The following is a 27,271-nucleotide window of genomic DNA, read 5'->3' as shown; positions in this document are numbered from 1 at the left end:
TAAGAAGTCGTCATGACATGTCTGAGAAATCAGGGGGATGAAGGAAAGAATTACATGGTCATGGTGGCAGATGCTCCACCAGGCTTCCCACAAGCTGGCCAGAGAGAAAAAGACTGATTGTGTAATCTATCTGAAACCAACGTATTTGCATAATTAACCTTGATTTCCCCATGGGGTTAATTTTACACCCATAGTTTGATCTGCCATTCTCAGTTCCACATTGGCTGGGACAAAGACTGCGTTTCAATTTCAGAAGCTCTGATTCCCCCATTTCTTGTGCCAGTATTTAATGGCTGAACCAAACAACCCAAAATCCAGGGTCATTCATTTAATACCAGAGGAAGAATTCAAAGTTCAGTGCAATAGTGAGAGATCTGATCCAGTTGATAGCTCTTCCACTGCCAGGGACTGTCTCTTTTTCAGATTTCACATTTCCCATGTTCTGTCCCACTTACTGTATTCTCTGCTTGGCGAGTCACACGAAGACAGCAGGGATGATGAACAGAACGAAAGAGATTGCTGTTAAACCAGAAAATCAATACAGTTAGCACCTGGTGTTAGCTTAAGTATTGCAGTTACTCCAGCTGGGAGAAGCAGGCAAGACCTGAGAGAGAATCTCATCTTGCCCCTGCACCCAGTAACAAGAGTTCTTCCATGTTGCTCCATTGCTTTGCTCCCTGAGGCAAACTGGACCCAGTCAGAGGGGATCTGGGCAACTGGAGATTGACCATGGCCAAATAACCAAGGACTACTGATGCTGTGGTCTCTGTGTAATTTGTAATTTTCATCTTTACAGACACAGAATGCACTGGGTTGGAAGAGACCCTTAAACATAATTTTGTCCAACCCCCACTGCGATAAGCAGGGACATCTCCAATTAGATCAGATTGCTGAGAGTCCCATTGAGTATGACCTTGAATGTCTCCATGGATGGGGCCTCTACCACCTCTCTCGGCAATGTGTTCCTGTATTTCACTATGCTAACCGTGAAGAACATCCTCCTAATGTCTAACCCAAATTTACCCTGCAACCATTGCCCCTCAATCTATCACTACAAGCTGTCCTGAACAGTACCTTCTCAGCTATTCTGTAGGTCCCCTTCAGGTACTGGAAGGCTGCCAGAAGATCTTCCTTCCCAGAGCCTCTCTTCTTCAAGCTGAACAACCCCAATTCTCCCATCCTGTCTTCATAGCAGAGGTGTTCCAACCTTCTGATCATCTTTGTGGCCCTCCTTCCCTTCCTTTATGCCACTCCATGATTCCTCTTTATTAAAATGTGTGCTACAGTTGTCAGCAGACTCCAGCTGGAGTCAAGAGCCCTTGTACAAAGTCTTAAACCTATGCACACCAAGAGGCAGATTTTATTTTAGCAACTAATGGCTGAATGAAAGCTGGGGAAGGGGGAGAAGAAAATCTCTTCAGACTGATCTAACTGCATCAGTTTAGCCATGAGGAAATGTTTTATGTGCCATCTTTTTTCACTCCTTTGAGAATGTGACAGAAATACAACATCAAAATATTTACTTTATTCCCCTCCCTCCCCCCCCACTGAGGACATTCACTGAATTCACAGAAAACCTCACAGAAAGAATCTGAAAAATAGCTTAATTTTAAAATGAGACTTTTGGTTGATTTATTTTCTTTTACATCCCTTACGAGTCTTTGAAAACCTCTTTATAAGAAGCCCAAGCTCCTAAGAAGTCTCTGTCTAGCTTTTCTTTACAGACTTCTCACCCAGTGCATGGACACAGATGTGTCTTGCAGTATTTTTATTAGCTCTCGTAAGAGAGGTGGATTTCTTTGGTAGAACAGCGAATTGAAAGGCGAAGTAACTGCTGTGGGGGAAAGAGTGAAGTGTGAGACCAATTAACGAAATGGCATACCTGTCACTGGCAGCATCACAGATGAGGAGAAGGATGGATGAGTTGAAACTATGAAGAGAGAGAAAAATCTTGATTTTGTATCAATTTGCTCCTCTGGCAAAAAGCATCAAAGCAGTGATGAGGACAAAGTCGGGCAAAAAACACTGGCTTGTTCTAGTATTGAAGCTATGATGAGGGTAGAGTCTGACAGCTCAGAAAGTTTAATAATTGCCATGCTTGTTTCTTGGCCATCAACACATGTTTCCAGCCTGGATATCAATATACCCTGTACTCAGCACTAGTGAGGCCTCACACTGAATACTGTGTTCAGCTGTGGGCCCCTCACTACAAGAAAGAAATTGAAGTCCCTAGAGTGTTTCCCAGAGAAGGGAAATGAAGCTGGCAAAGGGTCTGGAGAACAGGTCTTACGAAGAGCAGATGAGGGAAGTATGGATTTAATCGGGAGAAAAGGAGGTTCAGGGGAGACCTCCTCGCTCTACAGAACTATTTGAAAGTAGGTGATAGTGTGTGGAGGATTGGTCTCTCCTCCCTAGTAACAAGTGATAGAGCATGAAGAAACAGCTCTGAGTTGCATCAAGGGAAGTTTAGGTTGGATATCAGAAACCTCTTCACTGAAAGGGTTTTAAAAAGTGGAATAGGTTCTCCAGGGAGGTGACTGAATCCCTGTCCCTGGAGGTATCTGAGAGACTCAGAGGTGTGGTGCTGAGACATGGTTTAGCACCAGACTTGGCAGAGTTAGATAATGGTTGGACTTGATGATCTATAAGGTCTTTTCCAACAGAAGTTCTATGATTCTATGAGTCTGTGACTGTATATGTGTTGATCTTATATCTGCTAATGGTGAGCTGGAAGTGACTTGTGTCTTCCAAGGAATGGGACCCAGCAATGAGCTTTATTTCATATCAGACGGTGAAGGATAATTTTCAAGGTATCAAGGTAGCGTTTGGAAACATGATTTCAGAAAGGACTTCTTTTTTTGCCCAGCAATGTAAGCTAAAACTTTTCTGGTGAATAAAAAAAAAAGCCCAAACCACCAAAACCCACACCTCCTTTAATAAGGGAGAAATAAATAAATAAATACTTTTAAAAATCAATAATTTCTCCTTTATCCTGAAAAGGAGGCTCTGAACTTCAGCCAGTGTTAGATCTGCTGTACCTGGAACGTGCTAAACCAGGCACCACAGGGAAACAGATCTGTGAAGAAGAGGAGAAAGACCTGAGCTAATGCTAAAACACTGTGTCACAGACTCAAACAGTGGTGGGGGTTGGAAAGAAACTCTGGAGATCATCTAGTCCAGCTCCCCTGCCAAAGCAGGATCATCTACAGCAGGTTGCACAGGATTGCATCTGGGCAGGTATGGAATCTCCCCACAGAAGGAGACTCCACAACCTCTCTGGGCAGCCTGTTCCAGTGCTCTGTGGCCCACAAAGGAAAGAACTTTTAGCTTACGTTTACTTGAAGTTTCCATGTTCTAGTTTGCGCCCATTTCTCATTGTCCTGTCACTGGGAGCTGCTAAAAAGTGACTGGCCACCTCCTCTTGACACTCACAAGAGGATGTCAAGTGACAGTGAGTAAAGTCAGAACAGCAACAAGGGTTAATGATGGTCAAGTGTCACTTGTGTCACAAGTGTCACCAAGTGTCACTCTGCAGGCAAAAGGTGCTGCCCAAACCATCCATCTCTACCACACAGCTTGGTAGAGGTCACAAGGGCTGGCATTCATCTCACCTACCCTTACATAGTCATCTGGACTCTGATGTAGTCACTGAGGAGAAGCAAGCCTTTCAAAAGTGCAATTCATCTCATACTAAAATACATGTGAAATATGAGAGGTAACACAGAGACATCAACATCTACTCCCCTCTGTTGGTTAGAAAGACAACCCAGCTCAAATGTGGGCATCTGTGCAGTAAATGTTTGCAGTTCTACAAGATTAATTTCCATTTAAAGGCCAAGCACTGGTGAAAACTAGATCTTTCCTCTCTCTGCTGGTAAGAATGTTTTTGCATTGACCTTGCTCCCACCTCTTTAAAATTCAGGCCAGTACAGTCCCCTGTCTCAGAGGTATTTAGGAGAGTAATGAAAGTCTGATGACTGTAGTGGTGGTGGGTAACTGGGTCCTTCTACATTCATAGTTTCATAGTTTCATAGTTTCATTCAGGGTTGGAAGGGACCACAAGGATCATCTAGTTCCAACCCCCCTGCCACGGGCAGGGACACCCCACACTAGATCAGGCTGGACAGAGCCTCATCCAGCCTGCTCTTAAACACCCCCAGGGACGGGGCCTCGACCACCTCCCTGGACAACACATTCCAGGGTTTCACCACTCTCATGGTGAAGAACCTCCTCCTCACATCTAGCCTGAATCTCCCCACCTCCAGCTTCATTCCATTCCCCCTAGTCCTATCACTACCTGAGATCTTGAGAAGTCCTTCCCCAGCCTTCCTGTAGGCCCCCTTCAGTAGCTCTGCCTGACATCCTGACATTTGATGATATCACAGAAGCTTGGGAAAGGGGTTTTCTCTGCCTGTTGAACTCAGCATTGTGGAATTAGGAGAGATGCCATCAGAAAAGGTATGTAATTTGTGTGGGGGCAAGGCCATGAAGCTAGGTGGAGGGGGGTTTGGCATCTGATGGCATAAAAGCAAGAGGCAGATGTTCTGCAGCTTCATTTGAGAGCCCTGCTGGTTCCCTGAGCAGTGAAATTCAAGCTGCCAGACTACAGTGGTGCATGCCCTACTGAGTCTGTGTCCATAAGGCTTACAGTGGGCTTTTTACTGTCTCTCTGTTCAAACAGCAGAACTGAGCCACATGACTCAGTTTTAGCTGTAGACTGGCTAAACTCTGGATCCGAAATCCCTGAGCACTCATGAAGGATGCTTAGATATACCTTCTGAAATACCTTACTGTGAAGTTACAACAGATGACCTATAGCTGCCAGGAGGAAGGAAAAAGAGAAAAGCTTATTCTCCTGTTTTCTTCCTAGTATATGACTGGCTCTACTGCTCATCAATCCCTGCAATTTTGCAGTCAGAGTGAAAGGACACCCAAGGCAAAGCAGGATGTAGCTATGTCCTCCCCAAAGATGTTATCTTTGCCAGTCAGAGATGGTATGTCTGTCAGTGTCGGAGCCCTGAGGTTGTTGATCTCTCCATTCCCAACCCCAAGCAGGTTGTTCTTTAGGAGCTGGGGGTTCTGGACCCTGCATGAACTGGTCAATGTGATACCACAGCAACCCTCTTACCTATCTTGTTAGTCTGTGGTGGCCACTCATTGGTGTCGTTGGTGCATCTCATGTCCAGGTGGGTCCAGATGATTTTGCCATTTTCCTTCTTGCACGTGCGGGTGCCAGAGGTGGGGGGTCGCTTATCATAACCTCTCTGGCATTTGAAATGCAGCACTTGGCCCACATAATACTTTTTGTTCACGCTTAAAGAGGCATGTGGAATAGTCCTGGGAGGACCACACAAATCTGTGGGATCAAAAGACAGCACACAGTTAGAGCAGATAGGTCTCACCTAACGCTGTGTTTTTTTCATTCCACCACCACCACCACCAGCACGATTTGGATTCACACACAATGGGGACAATCAGGACATACCAAGCCTTCCTGACTCTTTGTTACTGTGACCAGCAGGATGAGTGAGGTGATTCCCCCCCTCTACTCTGCTCTCCTGAGACCCCACCTGGAAAAGCACATCACACTGTTGGAGCAGGTCCAGAGAAGGGCCACAAAGATGATCAGAGGGCTGGAGCACCACCCTTGTGGGAACAAGCTGAGAGAGTTGGGGCTATTCAGCCTAGAAAAGAGAAGGCTCAGAGGACATCTTATGGCAGCCTTCCAGTACCTGAAGGAGGCCTCCAAGAAAGCTGGGAAGGGACTTTTTACAAGGGCACATAGTGATAGGATGAGAGGTGATGGTTTTGAAGAGGAAGAGGGGAGATTTAGACTAGATACTAGAAAGAAATTCTTTACAGTGAGGGTGGTGAACACTGGAACATGTTGCCCAGGGAGGCTGTGGACATCCTCTCCCTGTAGATGTTCAAGGCTAAGCTAGAGCAACCTGGTCTAGTGGAAGGTGTCTCTGCCTACGGCAGGGGATTTCAATCTAGATGATCTTTAAGGTCTCTTCTAACCCAAGCCATTCTGTGATTCTACTATTTGCTTACACTTGCTCAACCAGGATATTATAGCAACTGTTTCTTTCTGTCTGTCACACTAAGTTTAAAAATACCCATCATTCTTGTGCTGCTTCCATGGAAATCAGTGGAAGAAGTGTCACAGCAAGGAACTGGCTCTTACCTTTGGCAATTACCTCTTGACCTTTCTGCTCAAACCCTGAAAAGTTTTCTTGCTTCTGGGGTGTTTTTCTCTCTGGCTTCTGAGTGAAAACTGACTTTGTGGTGGGAGCTGTTGACAACAAAGTTTTCTCATCTGTGGGAAAAGTTAGATTTGCTGAATTACAGCAGGATGAACATCAGGGCAAAGCCAGAACACCCAGACTTTGAGAGGCCAGATGGAATTGTCGCAACTTGCAATTTGCAAAGATAAGTGGGAAAGACAATTTTTAGAGCAATGCCCAGATGTGTCTTACACTTTGTCTTACTCATTGGAGGAGCACTTTTTGTGATGGGTGTAGAAAAAGGAAAATGATCACTTACCAATGCATTCAAATTCCTTGTAGTCCCAAGAAGCACCGTGCTTTGCACTCTGACACCAAATTACTGCTTGTTGACCACTCCTTCTCTTGTAGCCACTGTCACATTCATAATACAGTCTGGTTCCCAGCTGATATGTTTCAGCAGTACTGTCAGCAAACTCAATTGTTGGAAGAGCTGGGCATTTTTCTGTAAACAGAATCACAGTATCACTATGGTTGGAAGAGACCTTTAAGATCACTGAGTCCAACCATTATCTAACTCTACCAGGGTCACTACTACACCATATCCTTGAGCAACATATCTAGGCAGCTTTTAAATGCATCCAGGGATGGCAATTCAACCACTTCCCTGGGCACCCTTTTCCAGTCTTTGATAACCCTTTCAGTATAGAAGTTTTTCCTAACACCAGCCTAAACTTCCCCTGGCAGAACTTGATGCCATTTCCTCTTGTTCTATCAGCTCTGCCTTGTGAGAAGAGACCATCCCCCACCTCACTACAACCTCCTTTCAGCTAGTTGTAGAGAGCAACAAGTTCTCCCTTCGGCCTTTTTTTCTCCAGACTAAACAACCCTGGCCTCTCTTTCAAGGCTGCTTCTTGGAAGACTTATTTTCAACACCCTCTACCAGTTTCATTTCCCTATCAGACAGCCTGAGGGTCTGCACAGCCTGTGCATCTACCTTGTTCATCAAGGACTCCTCACATCTTTCTGTCTTATCAATACCAGATGACATCCAGAAGTCAGTGTAGCAAGCCTAACTCATGAAGGGAACATGAGGGTAGCAAAGCTGCCCTTTTTGATTCTCCTTAAGCCAATGAGAGGCTCTGAGTGTCTGGCAAAATGGTTCTATCTTTTAAGTGAACATTTTGTATTTTAATTTCAGAATAATCCCACTATTCAAAGTCATCTTCATACTGGAGTTAGTTGTCACCATTGATTTTGTCAGTATAGATTTGTTCAGGATGGAGAAAAATGCCTTGGGATTATCTCCACCAAGTGACATGAAGCCTGCATTTATCTACACTTTTGTACTTTGGAGAGATTGTTGATTTGACTCTCTTGTGCTACTTCTAGAGGAAAAAGGGTGCTGGAGCAAGGATGTTCTACAGCAGACAGGAGTGGTGGCAAGAGGCACCTGGCCTATCTGCCTGATGTGAGCTGTTGAGTCCTTTCCTTCTGCCCACAGCAGATGGGCAACATGAAGCACTACCAACATTTTCTTAATGAAGGTGTATACAATTATAGAATCATGGAATCATAGAATGGTTTGGGTTGGAAGTGATATCTAGTCCAACCTCCCTGCACTCAGCAGAGATATCTTCAACTAGGTCAGGTTGCTCAGAGCCCAGTCCAGCCAGACCTGGAATGTTTCCAGGGATGGGGCATCTAACACCTCTCTGGGCAATCTGTTCCCCTGCCTCACCACACTCACTGTGAAAAATGTCTTCTTTTTATCTAGTCTAAATCTCCCTCTTTGAGTTTAAAACCATCACCCTTTCTCCCATCACAACAGGCCCTGCTAAAAAGGTTCTCCCCATCATTATTATAGATCTTCTTTAAGAACTAGTAGGCTGCTACAAGGTCTTCCTGAAGACTTTTCTTCTCCAGGCTAAACAACCCCAAGTCTCTCATGCTTTCTTCATGGAGAGGTGTTCCATCCCTCTTACCACTTTTGTGGCCCTATTGTGAGGCCATATTGTAGAGCAGCTGCCCACACCAGAGTGTGCAGCCCTCAGTCTATGGAGCAAGGTGTAAAAAGCAAAACTAAGCCATTAAAAGTTGCAATAATCTAGAAGCAAACATTGGAAAGGGAAGTAGACTCAGTTCTGTCTGAGCACTCCAAAGAGCAGTTTACTGTGAAAGGAGTTTGCAAATCTAAATATAACTTGTCCCAAAACAAAGACATGAAGTGCTGTGTCATCAACAAATTACAGCTAAATATACTTCTCAATCAGCTGGAATGAATTAATTTAGATCATTTCAGTGCACTTGAAAAGCCCACTGAAGATGAGCTGAAGACCCAGAAGTTGATAAAGGCACTGCTTCATGATTATTTAAGGCCTAAAAGCTGAGAAAATCAAAGGTAGAACAGACTGGTTGCATCAGGGCTGGCATTTGGGACAGTTGGGTGCATGATCTATGGCTCTTTATGCTTCTGCATAACAGTAACAGCTATTACAACCCAAATTCCTCACTCACCACATCTTCATATTTTTCTACAGCCATAATTAATACAGCTTTAGCAATTGCAAAACCAACTGTGAAAGGCCCTTGAATCTCTGATAGCTATTCATCATTTGACATCTGCCCTTGACTCCTCAATTTCCTTCTCCTTGAAACAAAGCCATGCCTTGCCAACAGCAATCCAATCAGCAACTCCCAGAAGCAGTCCTGCAATGCCCTTTTCTTTCAGGGCCACCCATCATTTTCTCCCTCTGATATTTTCTGCCCTTTCCACTTTTTATTATCTTGCTGCTGAGTAAAAGTGACAAAGTTTGAAGAAGGCAACAATGAGAAGTATTGAGCACCTTAACAGCTAAGCTGCCTCAGGGGTATTTTAATCCCCTTGTATCTCTGTGTTGTCAAAGAATTGTCCTTGTAAACTACAGCAGGCTGTACCCGAAATAGTTAACCACATGGTTTACCACAGACTGTCAGGGTGATTAAAATTAAAGAGTTATCAGATTAGCAGCAAGTTGAGATCATGTACTCTCACTTTCCCTGAAAGCATGTTTCCCTCAAGACTTCAAAAGGCTCTTTGAAGCAGACTGCAGATCTGAATCTAAGCACAAGGCACTCAAACTTACAACTCTTTAGTCTCTTCTTATGAAAACCCACAGCATTAAACCTACTCATCATAAAGGGCAACCATTCTTTTCCTTGATGGTCAAATGAATTATGGTTCTTCTGTAGTTGCATGCATTGGGTAAAGATTGCACAGACATGGTGCACGTGGGTGATGGTGAGCAATATCCATCAGGCTGAAGCTGTTGGATCAACTCATTCACTTTGCAGCTGCATTTTGCACAAAATTGCCAGGATCCAGCCCTTTGATTCCATTCATGGCACTCAAGTTTTTGTCTTCTCACATCTAAACCACTGTAGTTCCTGCCTCTGATCCAGAAAGCATTTGGAAGGACTAATTTCCTATCTCTCATTGTGACTTTCTGTTTGCTTCCCTCTCTTCACTTCCAGCTGCTTTGCTCTAACATCAAATGTTTTGCTCCCATTTTCAAGAACCTTCTCCTTATCAGCTGCCATAGAATCATAGGATAGCTTAGGTTGGAAAAGATCTTTAAGATCATTGAGTCCCACCATGTCTTTTAGCACCACACCTACAGATCTTTCAAATACCTCCAGGGATGGAGACCACACCACTTTCCTGGACAGTCTGTTCCAGGGCTTGACAACCTCTTCAGTGTAGAAATTTTTCCTAATGTCCAACCTGAATCTCCTCTGGTATGACCGGAAGTCATTGCCTATTTGTCCTGTCACTAGCTATTTGGGAGAAGAGACTGACCCTCACCTCACTCACTACAACCTCCTTTTAGTTAGTTGTTGAAAGCCAGCAGCTCTCCCATTAGTCTCCTTTTTTTTTTTTTTCAGGCTAAACAATCCCGTTTCCTCAGATGCTTCTCATAACAGTTGTGCTCTAGACCCTTCATCAGCTTCACTGCCTTTTCTTAGGACATGCTTCATAAACTTTCAAAATATTGGCTGCTTGCCCATGCTAGACCTCCTCACCAACATGTTTGAGACTGAAGTCATCAGCTTTGGGGTTTATTCTCGTACTAGTCCTCATACTGGGAGGAACCATGCATGAGCACAGACATTCCAAGATATGCATTGCCATTATTCCTCTTCATTGCCTTTAATTATCTTATGTATCTTCAGAGGTTATTTTCTTTAAGTAGTCTTTACTTATCTTTCAAGATCAGGTAGGTGCCCAACATGTTGTTCAGTATTACTGCTGTACTTTCTTGCGGTATGTTTGGATCCTTCCTGTGCTGGTCATGGCCAGCAAGTACCACACTTGTACAAGCAAGTTCTGATTATCAGCCAGGACTCCAGGCACTTTGGCAGTAGATAAGACAATAACTCTTGATTATGACTACACAGTGAAGCCTATCTGAGAATGGAAGCTGTAGGTTGTCCCAGAAGAGCAGCCAGTACTGTGATGTTTAGCAGTACCACAGCTTCAAGCTAACTGTCGTATTCCAAACCCCACCAGGGAAGAATAAGTATCCCTCAAAGCTGAGGAGCCATAGGTGATGGCATATACCTGTGCAGGGGTGTTTCATGGCACTGGACCTACTAGCATACTATGGGAAGGTGGTGCACAGAGGGAGCAGGCCTAATGAGGTCTGGACTATATTGCCTACATTGAATGAGCTGTGGAGTGAACCATCCTTAGGACTGTATTCAGTCTTTGTGCTCAAGGGAGCTGCATGGCTTGTACCTTAAAGACCAACATCCCTGCTGTGTGGATAATAAAAGAGCCAAAGGATGGGAAGAAGTTGGGAAACTGGGGAATGGCAGCATAGATCAGGGAATTACAGAACAGTGGGGGTTGGAATGGACCTCTGAACGTCATCTAGTCCAACCCCCCTGATAAAGTGGGATCACTTAGAAAAAATCACCCAGGAACAAATCCAGGAAGGCTTTGAATGCCTCCAGAGGGAGACTTCACAACCTCTCTGGGCAGGCTGTGCCAGTGCTTTGCCACCCTCAAAGCGAAGATTGTTCCTAGATGTACTCCTTGACTAGATTTCTGACCTCTTTACATTTTTAGGGGTGAGGAACTTTGATTTATTTAATGTATTTTTTCTTTCTGTTTTGCAGCTGGTTGGGAATTAAGACTGTCAACTAGAACTGGTTTCAAATATTACCACATAGTGAATGTAAACATGACCTTGGAATTAGATGGAGACGGGTGAATCCAGATGATAGACATCCATGAAACACGGAGGTTAAAAAGTAGTTACTGCACCTTCTGGTGTGGTCTCCAAAGTAAGTTTGTTATGTTTTGTTAGACCTGCAATCCTTGTCATTTGAGCCACAAGATAGGTGGCATTTCTGCTATTCCTACTTAAGCAAAGGTTCCTGATGCCATCTGAAGTGTCTTGAGACATCTGGGACCTCCACATAAGTTGTCAGAGGTCACATAGTAGTTATTGAGGCTGACTTTGGTTACCCTCAGCATCTAACATCATTATTTAGGATTAGAAGATAGATAGAAACTCATTAAATCACCATCAGTTCCTTCAGTGCTTGGGTTTCTTCCCTGAGGTTTCCCATTCAGATGCATTACTGACCCAATACAAAACTGTTCATAGATGTGCTGGCAGGATTAGGACTTACAGTATCAAAGTATCACAGTATAACTAAGGTTGGAAATGACCTCGAGGATCATCGAGTCCAACCTATCAACACAGACCCCATGACTAGACCATGGCACCAAGCGCCACGTCCAATACCCTCTCGAATGCCTCCAGGGAAGGTGACTCCACCACCTCCCTGGGCAGCACATTCCAATGACGAATGACTCGCTCGGTGAAGAACTTCCTGCTCACCTTGAGTCTAAACCTCCCCTGGTGCAGCTTGAGACTGTGTCCCCTTGTTCTGGTGCTGGTTGCCTGGGAGAAGAGACCAACCCCTTCCTGGCTACTACCACCTTTCAGGTAGTTGTAGAGGGCAATGAGATCACCCCTGAGCCTCCTCTTCTCCAGGCTAAACAATCCCAGCTCCCACAGCCTCTCCTCATGGGGCTTGTGCTCAAGGCCTCTCCCCAGCCTTGTTGCCCTTCTCTGGACACGTTCAAGTGTTTCGATGTCCTTTTTAAACTGAGGGGCCCAGAACTGGACACAGTACTCAAGGTGCAGCCTAACCAAAGCAGAGTACAGGGGCACAATGACTTCCCTGCTCCTGCTGGCCACACTATTCCTAATGCAGGCCAGGATGCCATTGGCCCACAAAGCTCTCCTGCCTATTTCTGAGGTGGCAGAGCAGTGCTAGACATGGTATCAGGGCAGCACATTTTGCCCAGAAGAAGTGAATGGGGAAAATTTCTAACAGGTAATTTTAGTATTAGGTAAACACAGAGAGTGAGTCATGCCATGATAACCTGAACTCAAAATTTCCTCTGTCATGTGGCTGCGTGTCACCAGCACTGCCATGATTCTGATGTCAAGTTAACACGGAAAGGTACAAAAATAGGACCATTTTCCATAGGTGGTAAGAAGAGATCAGTAGGAAAGCAGCTGTTCTGAAGATCTGGGTAGAAGCAGTGGAAGAAGCCAGCACTTCACACACCTGCCCAGTTCAGAAATGAAGAGACACCTTAAGAGCCTGTCCCCAGAGACACCAGGAAATCAAACTGTGACAAAATGAAGACATTTCTCCAGATGTGCCTCAAAAGCTAATTCAGCCCTGGGGGGGTTCATGTGCTGTCTGAAACTATGTGCTCTCTAAATAGAGCATGTTCTTGAAGACGAAACTGATAGGAGTGAAAAGAAGGAACTGATACCAGCAACTGGACTGAAATGGTAATGAACTTTTTCTAACTTCCAAATTTATTCCCAAAGGGTTTGTTAACAAGCTAGCTACAGCTCTGCCTGCTTCGTTCCTCTCTGATTAATGTCATTTACGGTCTATTTGGATTCGTAAGCTGGCAATAGATCCCAGCTGTCAGGCTGGGGTGCAGACCTGAAGTTTATGGTAATTTGCCTGTGAGGTTTTGGTTAGCTCTGCTGTAGATTGCAAAGACATTATCTTACAAAGTCAGCTGAGCAATAATGAGTCTGCAGTGTGAGAGACAGAAATACAGTGCAGATAGAATCACCAAGCGCATGATTTAAAAGAAACAGTGAGGGAGAAGAGATCAGCCTTATGGGGCAGGAGAGCAGGTTGGAGGAAGATGGGAATCAGTCTCTTCTCCCAAGTATCAAGTGATAAAACAATAGCAAAGGGCCTCAAGTTGCACCAGGGAAGGTCTAGGTTGGATATCAGGAGCAATGTCTTTACCATAAGGGTTGTCAAGCCCTGGAACAGGCTACCCAGAGGAGTGGAGGTATTTAAAAGTTGTGTAGATGGGATGCTGAGGGACAAGGTTTAGTGGTAGATTTGGCAGTGCTGGGTTAACAGGTGGTCTTGATGATCTTAAAGGCCTCTTCCAACCAAAATTATTTTATAATTCTATGATTCCATGACTCTATGGTTCTATAATTCTATGTTTCTATGAAGATGGTGCTGACAGATGAAGTTAGACAAGATAAATCTCATGCCTGCCCTGACAGGGAAGCTGGGATCGGGACTTGGACAGCAAATGTGGAATTGGAAGTGGGAGCATTAGGAAACACCAAGAGTGTTTCTTAAGGCAGAGAGAGGGAGGAAAACTAGCTGAAGCACAGTGCACTGTGTGGAAAATGTATGAAATGGAGAATGAGGAACATTTATTTTTCTTATTCTTTTGTTTCTGGGTGTTTATAAACTTCCTCGTTCTGTGGTAAAGCCACAGAGCTCAATGCCTTTAAAAGCAGCCATTGTATGTGATCAATAGCAGAACAGAGAGTCTGATTTGGAGAGTATCATATGTGAAAGTCTTGGTCTGCTGTGTGACATTTGGGTTTTGAACAGGCTTGGCTACATTTTTACCTAAATATGTGAGTTCAGTAACACCTGCCTCTTTGGTGTTTGTATCTAAGGGGGAAAACACATTGCTGGGACAGAAAATCAGCTTTTAAAACAACAACAGAAATTTAGATCCTCTTTTTTACTTTTTTTTTGTCTGGAACTTTCTCACCCATGCCTTTTATTGGGTTGGAAGGGAAGTAGAGAATATCCTCTCTGAAAAGAATTTAAGTGGTTGACAAGCATGTGTCCCAGTACTGAGTAACAGTGCAAAAAGATCTGTTGGGACTCTTCCAATTTCAAATGTGGCAAGTACAAGCCCTGTGAGGAGAGGCTGGGGGAGCTGGAGTTGTTTAGCCTGGAGAAGAGGAGGCTCAAGGGAGACCTTATTGCTGTCTACAACTACCTGAAGGGAGGTTGTAGCCAGGAGGGGGTTGCTCTCTTCTCCCAGGCAACCTGTGACAGAATAAGAGTTCACATTTCCAAGCTGTGCGAGGGGAGGTTTAGACTTGAGGTGAGGAGAAAGTTCTTCCCAGAAAGAGTGATTGGCCATTGGAACGTGCTGCCCAGGGAGGTGGTGGAGTCACCATCCCTGGAGGTGTTCAAGAGGGGATTGAACGTGGCACTTGAAGCCATGGTTTATTTAGTCATGAGGTGTTGGGTGACAGGTTGGACTTGATGATCTCTGAGGTCTTTTCCAACCTTATTAATTCTGTGATTCTATGATTTAGGACTGTTCTCATTTGGCTTCTGGTCATTTTCACTGGAGCTCTCAAAAGTGGGATGGAAATTAGTTGCTCATATTGATGATTTTTCTGACCTTGTAAATGCAGGAATTTTTTTCCCAGATGAAGAGGGCTGCATGTTCTGGAAGCTCACACCTTACAAATGGAATCACAGAAGCACAGAATACATCCACTTGGAAGAGATCTCGAAGATCATTCAGTCCAACCCTTGATCCAGCACTGAGGGGTCAATGCTAAACCATGTCCCTAAGTGCCAGGTCCACACACTGCGTAAACACCTCCAGGGACGGTGACTCCACCACTGCACTGGGCAGACCATTCCAATGTTTGGTAACTCTTTCAGTGAAGAAGTTATTTCCTAACATTCAGCGTAAGGCACCCCTGGCACAGCTTGAAACCATTTCCTCTAGTCCTGTCACTTTCACAAAGAAAAAGTAGCATATGACAGAGTGCTGCTACCTTGACATGGCTGAGGAACAGTGAGTCAAGTGAAGAAAGTCACAAAACACCTTTGGAGATGTAAGTTTTGAAGAAGTACTGGAGGAGATGGAGCAAATACTTAGCAAGCAAGGTTGTTCCAAGATTCAGGACCAGGATTATAGGAGATGTAAACCATAAGTAGGAAACATCCAAAAGCTTAGCTTTGAAGATACAGTTAATGCGATGGGAAAAGCAGGAGCATCAAGGCTGAACACTGAGGAAGAAAGCAGGGAGACCAAAATTGCAGCATTCTGAAGGCAACAATACACAAAGGTAGTGGTTTCCTAGCAGCAGCTAGAGTGGATTTTTCTCTGTGGTACAAGGAGAGGATGTACAATCTCTTCTCTGATGAGGTGGGGAGAAGATTTCTTCATCTGAAGGCAGAAGCAGATACTGCAGCATCTCTGTCTATACCATTTGCTTTTGCTCAGCAGGATCACAATTGTTCAACAATTGTTCAACAATTGTTCAAACATTTTTTTTATTGTAGCTGTATATAGGGCACTTTGCAGCTGCAAGCCACTGTAGCTGGAAGGTTTATAAAGGTATTTGCTCTGGGGTTGACCTTAAACACTTGTATGTGTTTGACAACTTTAATTTATTCTGCATTGCATTTGAAATCCATGGGAGCAAGTACTAATATGCAAGTATAATAGGAAAGAAATGTCTCTCATTTAAATTACTGAGATCTGGTACCCATCTTGTGTGAATGAAATTCAGCTGAACAAAGTTTGTTCTTTTGTGAGTTTTAATCCTTTCCAGGTTTAACTTGCAAATCTATTCAGGGTACTCCTGTAAGATGAATAGCAAGATGGAAAGTTTGTAGAAGCACAGACCAGCTTTTATCTTGTATTTGACCCTTGCCTAGCACACTTCCAGCTTCATCCATTTTTGCAGCTTTGAGGTTCTGCTGCTGTGCAGAGTAAATGAGATAAACGTGATGCTCTTCACAAGAAAATCAGCATTTAGTTCTCTTCTCCTCTTTAGCACTAACGTCTGGCTTAATTTTTAATAGACAAACGATCATCTTAGTTTCTCCAGATATACATATCAGGGAACTTTGGCCACCCAAAGTACTTTGAGATCTAGCATTGAAACTGTTCTGCAAAACAAAGGCTTTTTATTTTATTTTTTCCCTAGCTATATTTATTCTTGATAGTGCATTTTGCCAGAAACCTTCTTGCAGGCAACACCTATGGTAGGGTCTACTTACAAAACTGAACTTGTCATGCTGGGATGAGCTGAAAAGACTGAGGTAAAATAATATGCATAGCACTGTATGTACTGAACTACAGTTGACTTTTGACCAGTTTCACCTAGCTTCTTTCCCTTTTCTTTGCTTATGTCTGGTCCCAGGTGTCCTTGGTGCTCCCTCTAAGGAATTAAATGTGGAAATAGAATAGAATAGAATAGAATAGAATAGAATAGAATAGAATAGAATAGAATAGAATAGAATAGAATAGAATAGACCAGGTTGGAAGAGACCTTCAAAATCATTGCCTCCAACCTATCATCCAACACCACCTAATCAACTAAACTATGCAACCAAGTGCCCCATCCAGTCTCCTCCTGAACACCTCCAATGATGGCGACTCTATCACCTCCCTGAGCAAAGGAACTTAAAAATTCCTTTAATTTAGAAATAAGTCTTACAGCCACAATACTTGAGGCATCTCTACAATAAAATACAGTGAATTGGTGAGAGGTGGTGTTTCCGCCTTAGCACCTTATTTGCAGGTCAAAATTATGTGTATATATATATCTATATATCTATATATATATATATATATATATATATATATATCAAGAGGAGGCTCAGGGGAGACCTTATTGCTGTCTACAGCTACCTGAAAGGTGGTTGTAGCCATGAAGGGGTTGGTCTCTTCTCTAAAGCAACCAGCACCAGAACAAGAGGACACAGTCTCAAGCTGCACCAGGGGAAGTTTAGGCTTGAGGTGAGGAGAAAGTTCTTCACTGAGAGAGTCGTTCATCATTGGAATGGGCTACCCAGGGAGGTGATGGAGTCACTGTCCCTGGAGGTGTTCAAGAGGGGATTGGACGTGGCACTTGGTGCCATGGTCTAGTCATGGGGTCTGTGTTGATAGGTTGGACTCGATGATCTTTGAGGTCTCTTCCAACCTTGGTGATACTGTGATACTGTGATATATATATATATTTGTATATATATAATCTTTAAATGTTGGATGAGACATTAAAAATAACTAAATAACTACAGGAAGCTGAGGAAAGCGGAGCTTAGTGATACAGTGAAGAATGCAATGCTATGCATTTATTCATTCATCAGAGAATTAAATTGCATTCAATAGCATAAAATGCAACTGCTCTAACACCCCTCAGTTTTTTTCCATAAACCATAAAGATTTCTGATAAACGAGACTTGCCAACAAGAAATCTCACAGCATGTCCCAGGCACAGTAATACAGAAAGTGTGGTATAGGGGACCTGACTCATCCCAGAACCGATCCTATTTACATAGCCCTGGCTGAACATCTTGCAGCGATGCTCTCGCACGCAGCACTTTAATGCTTGCCCTGGGCATTGGCACTTCATTTGGCAATGAAAACACCACGTGAAGGAAAAAGGTACCGTGTCTACTGGCAAAATACTTTAACAAGAATAAAATCACCTGGGGCTTAAACATTTGTGAAGACACTTTCTGCATTAATGGGTTTGGTTCTAAGCAACACAATCTTCCTTTGTGATACCCAATCCCTAATAAAATTCACAGCCCTTCTAGAGATGCTCCATCAGCAGGTCAGAGAACCAGCCTTAGGCATGTATCTACTCATACTTCTCAACCTGCACACATCAGCAGCAGAAACAAACATCACTTATCTCCATAAGCCTTTCTGTTGAGAATGGAAAGGCTTCTTTCTCCCTCTAAACAAAACAGTTTACATTCAAATATGCTAATATATCACCAGACCATTTCTCAGTGCACACACTTGTCACAAGAAATAAGCCAAATATAAGCAGTACTACAATTTATACACATGAAAAATTACTCTGAATTAATTAGCTGCCTTCCCTCACAGTTTATAGTCACTCCTGGTTGGGAAGTGTGGCTGAAAGAATGCTTGGTATCTATAGTGACACCTTTTAACTCATAGTATTGCCGTCAGTTTTACCTACAGAGATAGTGATATCTCAGTGCCTATTTTTATACTTCCTAACACTGCATGCAAAATGGGAAAAAAAAAAAAAAAAGAAAAAAATTCAAAGAGCTACCTAAGGTGTACCAGGCTGCTTTGATCTGCCCACTGTTCCAGTGATGGGTTGGAGGATACAAGCATTACTCAGATGAAAAATATCCTGTAGTGCTCTGCGTTGTTTGCAGTCGATGGTTTGTGGGCACAAACCCCATTTCTCTCATTTCCTAGAATCACAAATTCCTTAAGCTCTTTAAAACTTTCCTTATTTGAAAGGAGTCAGGATGTTGCAAACATCCTCCAGCAGCCACCACAATAAAGCAACTCAAATTTTCCCTCCCCAGGAGGCAGAAACAGTCCCTTACCTGTCTTGCCTTCCTTGACGGATCCAAACAAGAGCCACATCAAAAGGCACTTGAGCTCCATGGAACTTGTTCACATCTTTTCTCCGCAACACTGAGAACGGTGAAGTTTCTCAGAAGCGATGACCTGGTGATGACCAAGCCATGGAGCTCTCTACTGCCTGGTTAGACTAGTGGGAACTATCCTCTTGTGTGCACAGAAAGGACTTTGCTCTTTGGTCAGCAAAGATTCGTTTTGCTGGCTGGCTCCCCAAGACAGAATAAGGGCTGCTCTCTGTTCAGGTATTAGTAGGTTTTATCCAGGAAATCAAACTTAATGTGCACTGTGGCGGAGCCTGTCGTTGTGTGTAGGAAGTGGTTTGACACATCAGAGCTACTGATTCCAGAGCTGTTCCACTACACTTGAGGTCAGTAGAGGGGGGCAAGATTATGTGGGGTTTGTGCAGCCACTCAATCCACAATTTGTGATTAGAGAGGCATTTGAGAGGGACCATCATTGTAAGACATTTGTCCAGTGTATGACATTGGACTGAAGACACTATCTGTGGGCTCTGTTAACCAAGAAAAAGGTCCCATGGGGGCGTCATTTTGGCACACTTTATTTGCTCTTTGATGTATGCATGTCTGAAGTTTCTCTGAGTGACAGCTGAGCTTCTGAAGGATGGACAGTTTGATCCAAAAATCTGTGAGGCTTGGCAGGTTTGGAAAGGGTTTCTCTTGCTCCAAAATTGTCTGGATTTGATATGCTTCAGTGAAATTGGTTCCTCCAAACATCAGTAGAAAACCAGAAATGATTAAGGAATGACCACAATGTATGTATTTTCCCTCAGCTATTTCCACAGACATTAATTTTTGTTAGTACCTAGAAAATGAGGAGAGGCTGAGGGAGCTGAGGTTACTTAGCCTGGAGAAGAGCAGGGTCAGGGGAGACCTTATTGCTCTCTACAACTACCTGAAGGGAGGTTGTAGCCAGGTGGGGGTTGGTCTCTTCTCCCAGGCAACCAGTGACAGAAGGAGAGGACCCAGCCTCAAGCTGTGCCAGGGGAGGTTCAGACTGGATGTTAGGAAGAAGTTCTTCATAGAAAGAGTGATTGGCCATTGGAATGGGCTGCCCAGGGAGGTGGTGGAGTCACCATTACTGGAGGTGTTTAGGAAGAGACTGGATGAGGCACTTGGTGCCATGGTTTAGTTGATTAGATGGTGTTGGGTGATAGGTTGGACTTGATCTATTCTATTCTATTCTATTCTATTCTATTCTATTCTATTCTATTCTATTCTATTCTATTCTATTCTATTCTAAAATTAGTTGGGATAGACATGCATGCAAAGAAATAGCTGTGATACCTACAGCAACAGCTGCATCCATCACTAGTAGCCACAGACGCAGAGGATGCTGTGTTACTGTCTATGTTCCTCCTACCTGTAAGGATGATGGTCCTGTGAAGGCAGCTGACACAAAGGAGCTTCTTTTGAGTGAGACCCAAATCAGACCTTTTGGGGGGCAAATGATGCTGTATCTCTGGGAAGTTGCAAAAATGTGCACCTTCTCCCCCAGCATGTGGAAAGGAGCATACAAGACTCTAAGCAGCACTCATGAGAGCAGTAGACAAAATAGATGCTACAGCTCCTAGTCTCTCCTGATAGACCTCCCTTTTCATGAAAGCTCTTCTTCAGCTTCACTGATGCAGATGACAGGTCCTTTTGAAGGGTCTGTTGGAAATGAGGTTTTGGTCAGGAGATTATTGCCCAAACCACAGAACAAGCATGACTTCTGGAGCAACTGCTCCCAGGGGATGCCCCATGCTCCACAGATGTTTACTGCCTTTACTTTAGTACCAAATCGTTGTCCCTTTTTTTAATAGGATAACAGGAATCACTCATACCTAAGCCCACTGAAGCAGTTAGAGAGACTTCTTCTTGAAACATCTGTCTGAAAGTCTTAGACTCCAATTCTTCACTCTTAGCCAAGATACTTGGATATATGCATTGCATATGTGGAATTGCAGCCATATGGGTTGGTTAAATGTATTTGTTACATTGCCCAGAAAGAAATCCCAGGCCTTTAATCACAATTTGTCCTTCCCCTACTAACCATGGAATTTGTTCTTTGGAGGTGCAGGGACTTACTTCCCAATATCTCCTTCTATTTCTTGCCTGGTCAAGCTATTTAATCCTTTGCATGATGGAGACAGAGATAGGGGATTTTTCTGCAGTCTTGCATCACAGTCTTCCTCTCTCAGCTATTCAGAGTCCTGCCAGTCAATTAATGATTGCAAATGCTGAGCAGAGGACAGCACTTTGGGCTGCAAGTACAGAGTGTCCACAAGCTGTATTTTTCCTTCTGCTGACAAAAGGTCTGTTTTTTCAGCAGGTTAGGTGAGGCACACACTCTCTTTCATGCAACTGTTTGCTTTCAAGCAGCACATCTCAGCGTAGTGGATAATAGCCACTAAGATTTTATTAGAAATGGTGAGTTTTCATCCTAGCAAGAACACACAGTGTGTAGACCATTGGTACTGGAAGCGAGGGTGACTCCAAGTGACTAATTGCCACAGCCACAGTTTGCATGAGAAAGACCCATAACTTGGCACTGAGACCTTTTAAAGGTCAGGGAAAAAAACAACTATCTCTTGTGAGAGTCATTAGTTAGGTCAGTGTTGTGAAATAGCTCAGCTTGCTGAATGATGCCAGGAAAACCCATGCTGCCTCTACAAGCAACTGACCCAAAGCAGAGCAAGGAAGGGAGAGTGGGAACAGAGGGGCAGGTTATTGGGGAAATTATCTAGGCACAGAAAACAGGGACTTAGGAGAAAAGAAACATAATTAGCAATATAATGTACATGATTAACATTAGATGTTAGCAACAGAGGTGTGTGGCAATAAAGGAGGGGAGGTGCTGTGGAAATTCAGTGGAAACCTGAAAAGTAATGGAGGGAAATAGGAGCATTTTCTTTTTACAGGTCTTATTAAACTGTTCTGTTGAGTATCTTATCAATGATCTGGACAAGGGGATTGAGGGCATCCAAAATAAGTTTGTAGATAACTTCAGATTGGTTTGCTTATTTTATAAATCCAGTGTTGATCTGCTTGAGGGTATGGAGGCCCTTCAGAAGGATATCTGGATAGGCTGGATTGATGGCTTGAGGCCAAATAGATGAGGTTCAATAAGGCCAAGAGCCAAGTCCTTCATTTCAGTCACAACAATCCCATGCAATGCTAAAGGCTTGGGGAAGAGTGGCTGTAAAGCTGCTCAGCAGAAAAGGACCTCAGGGTGTTGGCCAACAGCCAGCTGAAGATGAGCCAGCAGTGTACCCAGATGGTCAAAGGGGCCAACAATATCCTGGCCTGTATCAGGAACAGTGGGGCCAGCAGGAGTAGGGAAATGATCATGCTCCTGTACTTGGCACTCACCAGTGTTCAGTTTTGGGTCCCTCACTACAAGAAAGACATTGAGGTACTGGAGCTCATCCAATGAGAACCCGGTGAGTGTTCTAGAGCACAAGTTTTGTGAGGAGCAGCTGAGGAAACTGGAGTTGTCTAGCCTGGAGAAAAGAAGACAGGAGGGAGACCTTGCTGTCTAGAACTACCTGAAAGGAGGTTGTAGCAAGGTTGGGATTAGTCTCTTCTCCCAAGTAATGAATGATAGAACAAGAAGAAATGTCCTCAAGTTGCACTGGGGAAGATTTAGGTTGGGTATTAGCAAAAAATTCTCCGAAAGAGTTGTCAAGTCCTGGAACAGGCTGCCCAGGGAAATGGTAGAGTCACCATCCCTGGAGGAATTCAGAAGATATATGGACATGATGTGGATGGGCATGATTTAGTGGTGGACTTGGCAGTACTGGGCTAACACTTGGACTTAAAAGTGCCATGCAGTGTTTTTGGGCTCTCATGTTAACTGTAGCAACTGTGAAGGAGCTGGGGTTGCTTAGCCTGGAGGAGACTCAGGGGTGACCTTACTGCTCTCTACAACTACCTTAAGGGAGGGTGTAGACAAGCAAAGGTTGGTCTCTTCTCCCAGGCAACCAGTACCAGAACAAGAGGACACAGTCTCAAGCTGCGCCACTGGAGGTTTAGGCTGGAGGTTAGGAAGAAGTTCTACACAGAGAGAGTGATTGCCCATTGGAATGGGCTGGCCAAGGAGGTGGTGGAGTCACCATCACTGGAGGTGTTCAGGAGGAGACTTGATAGGGTGCTTGGTTGCATGGTTTAGTTGATTAGGTGGTGTTGGATGGTAGGTTGAACACGATGATTTATTCTATTCTATTCACAATGGTTTATTCTATTCTATTTAACCACCAAAACATTCCCAAGCATTTCCCTGTGGGAATCAAACACCACACACTTTATTATTGCAATAAAAATGTCTTGTAAGCAGATCTGGAGGAAATTTAGTTTCAAAAATTATTCTCCTGAGACTTAATGTCTGGCTGAACTTCCTGCTTACTTGAAAAACTCTTCATGTATTTAGTTTCCATGTGGTGAGTACTGTTACCACTTCATTAACACAGCCATGCCTAGATTGGGCTCACTCATACTTCCCCAGTTAATTTTCTTCTGTAGATGTTCTTATTTGCAATCACCATTTCCCTGACCTAAGCAGGAAGATTTCAAAACTGGGGTTGTTTAGTCTGGAGAAAAGAAGGCTCAGGGGAGACTTTCTCACTTTCTACAACTTCCTGAAAGGAGGTTGCAGTCAGGTGGGAATCAATCTGTTCAACGTAGTAACAAGTGACAGGACAAGAAGAAATGAATAGAATTAAGTCCTTATTAGATGGAGTCACAGAATTTGCCTCAATGATTTCCAGTAGCAGTGAACTACCCACTGACCATATGCTGCATGGTCTGTTCTAGACTTCCTCTCCTTTGACTACTGAGGACCATCCATGCACCAGGACTGTAATGAGAAAAGAGAAATTTACTCTAAATTACATAAATATGAACTCAAACACAGCAAGAATTCTTGCTTATTAGCCTTCTCACTAATGGCTTCAAGATGCACTACAGGAGGTTTAGGCTGAATATTGGAAGAAACCTCTTCACTGAAAGGGTTCTCAAACACTGAAGTGGGCTCCCCAGGGAGGTGGTTGAATCCTCATACCTGGAGATGTTTCAAGACACAGAGATGTGGTGCTGAGGGACAGGATTTAGCACCAGACATTTGTGGAGTTAGGCAGTGGCTGGACTTGATAATCTTAAAAGTCTTATCCAACCAAAACAATTTTATGATTCTAGGATAAGTGAAGTATATTGTGGGATTATATTTGTCCTTTTTATTACCATTGAGTTATAGTTAATCAAGTACACTTAATTCTGTGAAGTGCTAACTCTTAGAGCAGTCTCTGTAGTGGGCTCCTTACCCAAGACACCCTCTCTGTTTGCTTTAGTAAGAATTTTTACACTCTCTGTCAAGATAAGGAAATGTAACCTGTGTGGATTATAAGGTGAGTACAAAATTGATTGCAAAATCCCTGAGAAGAAAGTGCCTTTAAACGGTTCAAAGCAGTGTCAAACAGAACAGCATATTGAGTGGCACCGATTAACTGTCAGAAAGATGTATTGAAAGGCGCTCCCCAGGTCACACTGTGGGTCTTAGGCTATTCAGCATTTTCCAGTCATCTATTTGACGACTATAGACAATGTTTACTGCATTTACCAAAGATGCCAAGCCAGGAGAGACTATGCATATATTAGAGAGCTGGAAGGAAATTCAAAGTGACCTCAATACACTGGCCAAAAAAAAAAAAAGGAAAAAAAAAAAAGGCAATTTAAAGAATAAATGCAAGTGTTATATGTAGGGAGAAGAAATCAGCCTGTGGAGTAGTGGCATCACTCACTAGATGAATGCTCTCCTGAAAATAAACCAGGGCTTAGATGCAAAAGACCAGTTGGTAAAGTCACACATAAAATATGTAAATCGAATTCTGAAATGCAGAACACAAGCAAAGCAATCCCTTTCATTCTCCTGTGACAATAAAGCCATAGATAGGATGTCGTGCCCAGCAGTGGGCACTACACATTGAGAAAAATATGGCCCAGCAGAAGACAGCTCAGAGGAAGCCAAAGAGAATGACAAGGGGATCTAGAACATATTTCCTAAAAGGAAAGACTGTCTGAGGAATGATGATGGAGAGAGGGACAACATAGCAGTGGAGACGGTCATGGAGATGGCTAGCTAGGCCACTCTCCATCATTTTCCTCCAGTCCTGGCTCACTGGTGAGGTCCCAGATGACTGGAAACTGGCCAACGTGGTCCCCATCCACAAGAAGGGTCGGATGGAGGAACCTGGAAACTACAGGCCAGTCAGCCTGACCTCAGTGCCAGGGAAAGTGATGGAGCAGATTATCCTGGCAGCAATAACTGCGCACCTGAAGGATGGCCAAGGGCTCAGGTCCAGCCAACATGGATTCAGGAAGGGCAGATCCTGCCTCTCCAACCTGATCTCTTTCTATGACCAGGTGACCCGCCTGGTGGATGTGGGGAGGCCTGTGGATGTGGTCTACCTAGACTTCAGCAAGGCCTTTGACACCGTCCCCCACAGCAAACTGCTGACTAAGCTGTCAGCCTGTGGATTGGACCGTTACACTCTGTGCTGGGTTAGGAACTGGCTGGAGGGCCGGGCCCAGAGAGTGGTCGTGAACGGTGCCGCATCCAGCTGGAGGCCAGTCACCAGTGGTGTCCCCCAGGGATCAGTGCTGGGCCCTGTCCTCTTCAACATATTCGTTGATGATCTGGATGAAGGGGTAGAGTCAGTCATCAGCAAGTTTGCAGATGACACAAAGTTAGGGGCAGATGTTAGTCAATTAGAGGGTAGAAAGGCTCTGCAGAGGGACCTCGACCGACTGGAAAGATGGGCAGAGTCCAATGGGATGGCTTTCAACAAGTCCAAGTGCCGAGTGCTGCACTTTGGCTATGGCAATCCCATGCAGAGGTATAGGCTGGGGTCGGAGTGGCTGGAGAGCTCCCAGACAGAGAGGGACCTGGGTGTGCTGATCGACAGCCACCTGAATATGAGCCAGCAGTGTGCTCAGGTGGCCAGGAGGGCCAATAGCATTCTGGCCTGCATTAGGAATAGTGTGGCCAGCAGGAGCAGGGAGGTCATAGTGCCCCTGTACTCTGCTCTGGTTAGGCCGCACCTTGAGTACTGTGTCCAGTTCTGGGCCCCTCAGTTTAAGAAGGACATTGAGACACTTGAGCGTGTCCAGAGAAGGGCAACAAGGCTGGTGAGAGGCCTTGAACACAAGCCCTGTGAGGAGAGGCTGAGGGAGCTGGGATTGTTTAGCCTGGAGAAGAGGAGGCTCAGGGGTGACCTTATTGCCCTCTACAACTACCTGAAGGGTGGTTGTAGCCAGGAGGGAGTTGGCCTCTTCTCCCAGGCAACCAGCACCAGAACAAGGGGACACAGTCTCAAGCTGCGCCAGGGGAGGTTCAGACTCGAGGTGAGGAGGAAGTTCTTCACCGAGCGAGTCATTCGGCATTGGAATGGGTTGCCCAGGGAGGTGGTTGAGTCATCGACCCTGGAGGCGTTCAAGGGGAGATTGGACGTGGCACTTGGTGCCATGGTCTAGTCATGGGGTCTGCGGTGTCAGGTTGGACTCGATGATCCTCGAGGTCCTTTCCAACCTAAGTGATACTGTGATACTGTGAAGCTGTAGAATCATGACCTTAGGAATGGCATAACCACATGGTCATCCATAAAGGTGGAGATGATAGTGCCTAGGCATGGATTAGATGACCCTTCAAGTTTTCTTCCAGCACTAGAGCCTAGGGTATGATAAGGATTGAGCTCTTTGTGCTCAATTTCTAGATTCACAGCCCTGCAAGCTGCAACCAGTGCTCTGACCCTGTAATTTAGAGTCAGAGAAAATCCTTTTGTATTATACTTAGGAATACTTATTTGCCATCTAATCCATCTCAATCCATCTCCAGGCAGTCTTGGAATCTGACTGGATTTTGTACCAATTATACCTTCTTTAGCTCAGAAAAGAGACAGCCTTTCAATTAGAAAGTGGTCTGTAACTGAACTAGGGTCTAAGACTAAATGAACAGATGCACATTTTCATAACAGAGTGGCCTTTCTGCTATAAAATTGAGACAGAAACTCTACATAGCATCCATCTTGGGCACTGGATATGTAATATATACCTTTATCTAATCAAGAAGGTGGCCTTCTTCACTATCTGATACTAGATACCAAAGGTGGGAGTCGTAACACTAGCTAGCTGTCTAGACTCCTTTTACCATCAATGAAGACAAGTAGAATCAACCAGAGCAGGGTTGTACCCTAGAAAAAGGTTCTTTAAATAGGTCAGATGGATCATGTCCTCTAAGTATTTGGTTT

At 44.2% G+C, this 27,271-nt stretch overlaps 1 protein-coding gene across 2 annotated transcripts; it reads right to left on the bottom strand.

Annotated features, from left to right (window-relative positions):
- Positions 1 to 384: 384 nt before the first annotated feature.
- IL15RA (interleukin 15 receptor subunit alpha) lies at positions 385 to 19,170 on the bottom strand. 2 transcript variants are annotated; one of them, XM_068164417.1, is made up of 6 exons: positions 18,936 to 19,170; positions 6,547 to 6,732; positions 6,188 to 6,319; positions 5,129 to 5,356; positions 1,883 to 1,930; positions 385 to 519 (listed from the first exon to the last, which is right to left on the bottom strand). In XM_068164417.1, the coding sequence occupies exons 1-6, from the start codon at positions 18,994 to 18,996 to the stop codon at positions 476 to 478; spliced, it is 699 nt and encodes a 232-aa protein (XP_068020518.1). In that variant the 5' UTR covers positions 18,997 to 19,170; the 3' UTR covers positions 385 to 475. The 2 variants fall into 2 exon arrangements, with proteins under 2 accessions (XP_068020518.1, XP_068020526.1); XM_068164425.1 differs by lacking the exon at positions 1,883 to 1,930.
- Positions 19,171 to 27,271: the final 8,101 nt, after the last annotated feature.

The sequence above is a fragment of the Melanerpes formicivorus genome, unplaced genomic scaffold (genome assembly GCF_026170545.1).
Source record: "Melanerpes formicivorus ecotype bairdi unplaced genomic scaffold, bMelFor1.0.p_v2 SCAF_3, whole genome shotgun sequence".
Taxonomy (NCBI): Eukaryota; Metazoa; Chordata; class Aves; order Piciformes; family Picidae; genus Melanerpes; species Melanerpes formicivorus.
Note: the sequence above shows the minus strand (reverse complement) of the source record. Positions and strands in the feature narration are given on the sequence as shown.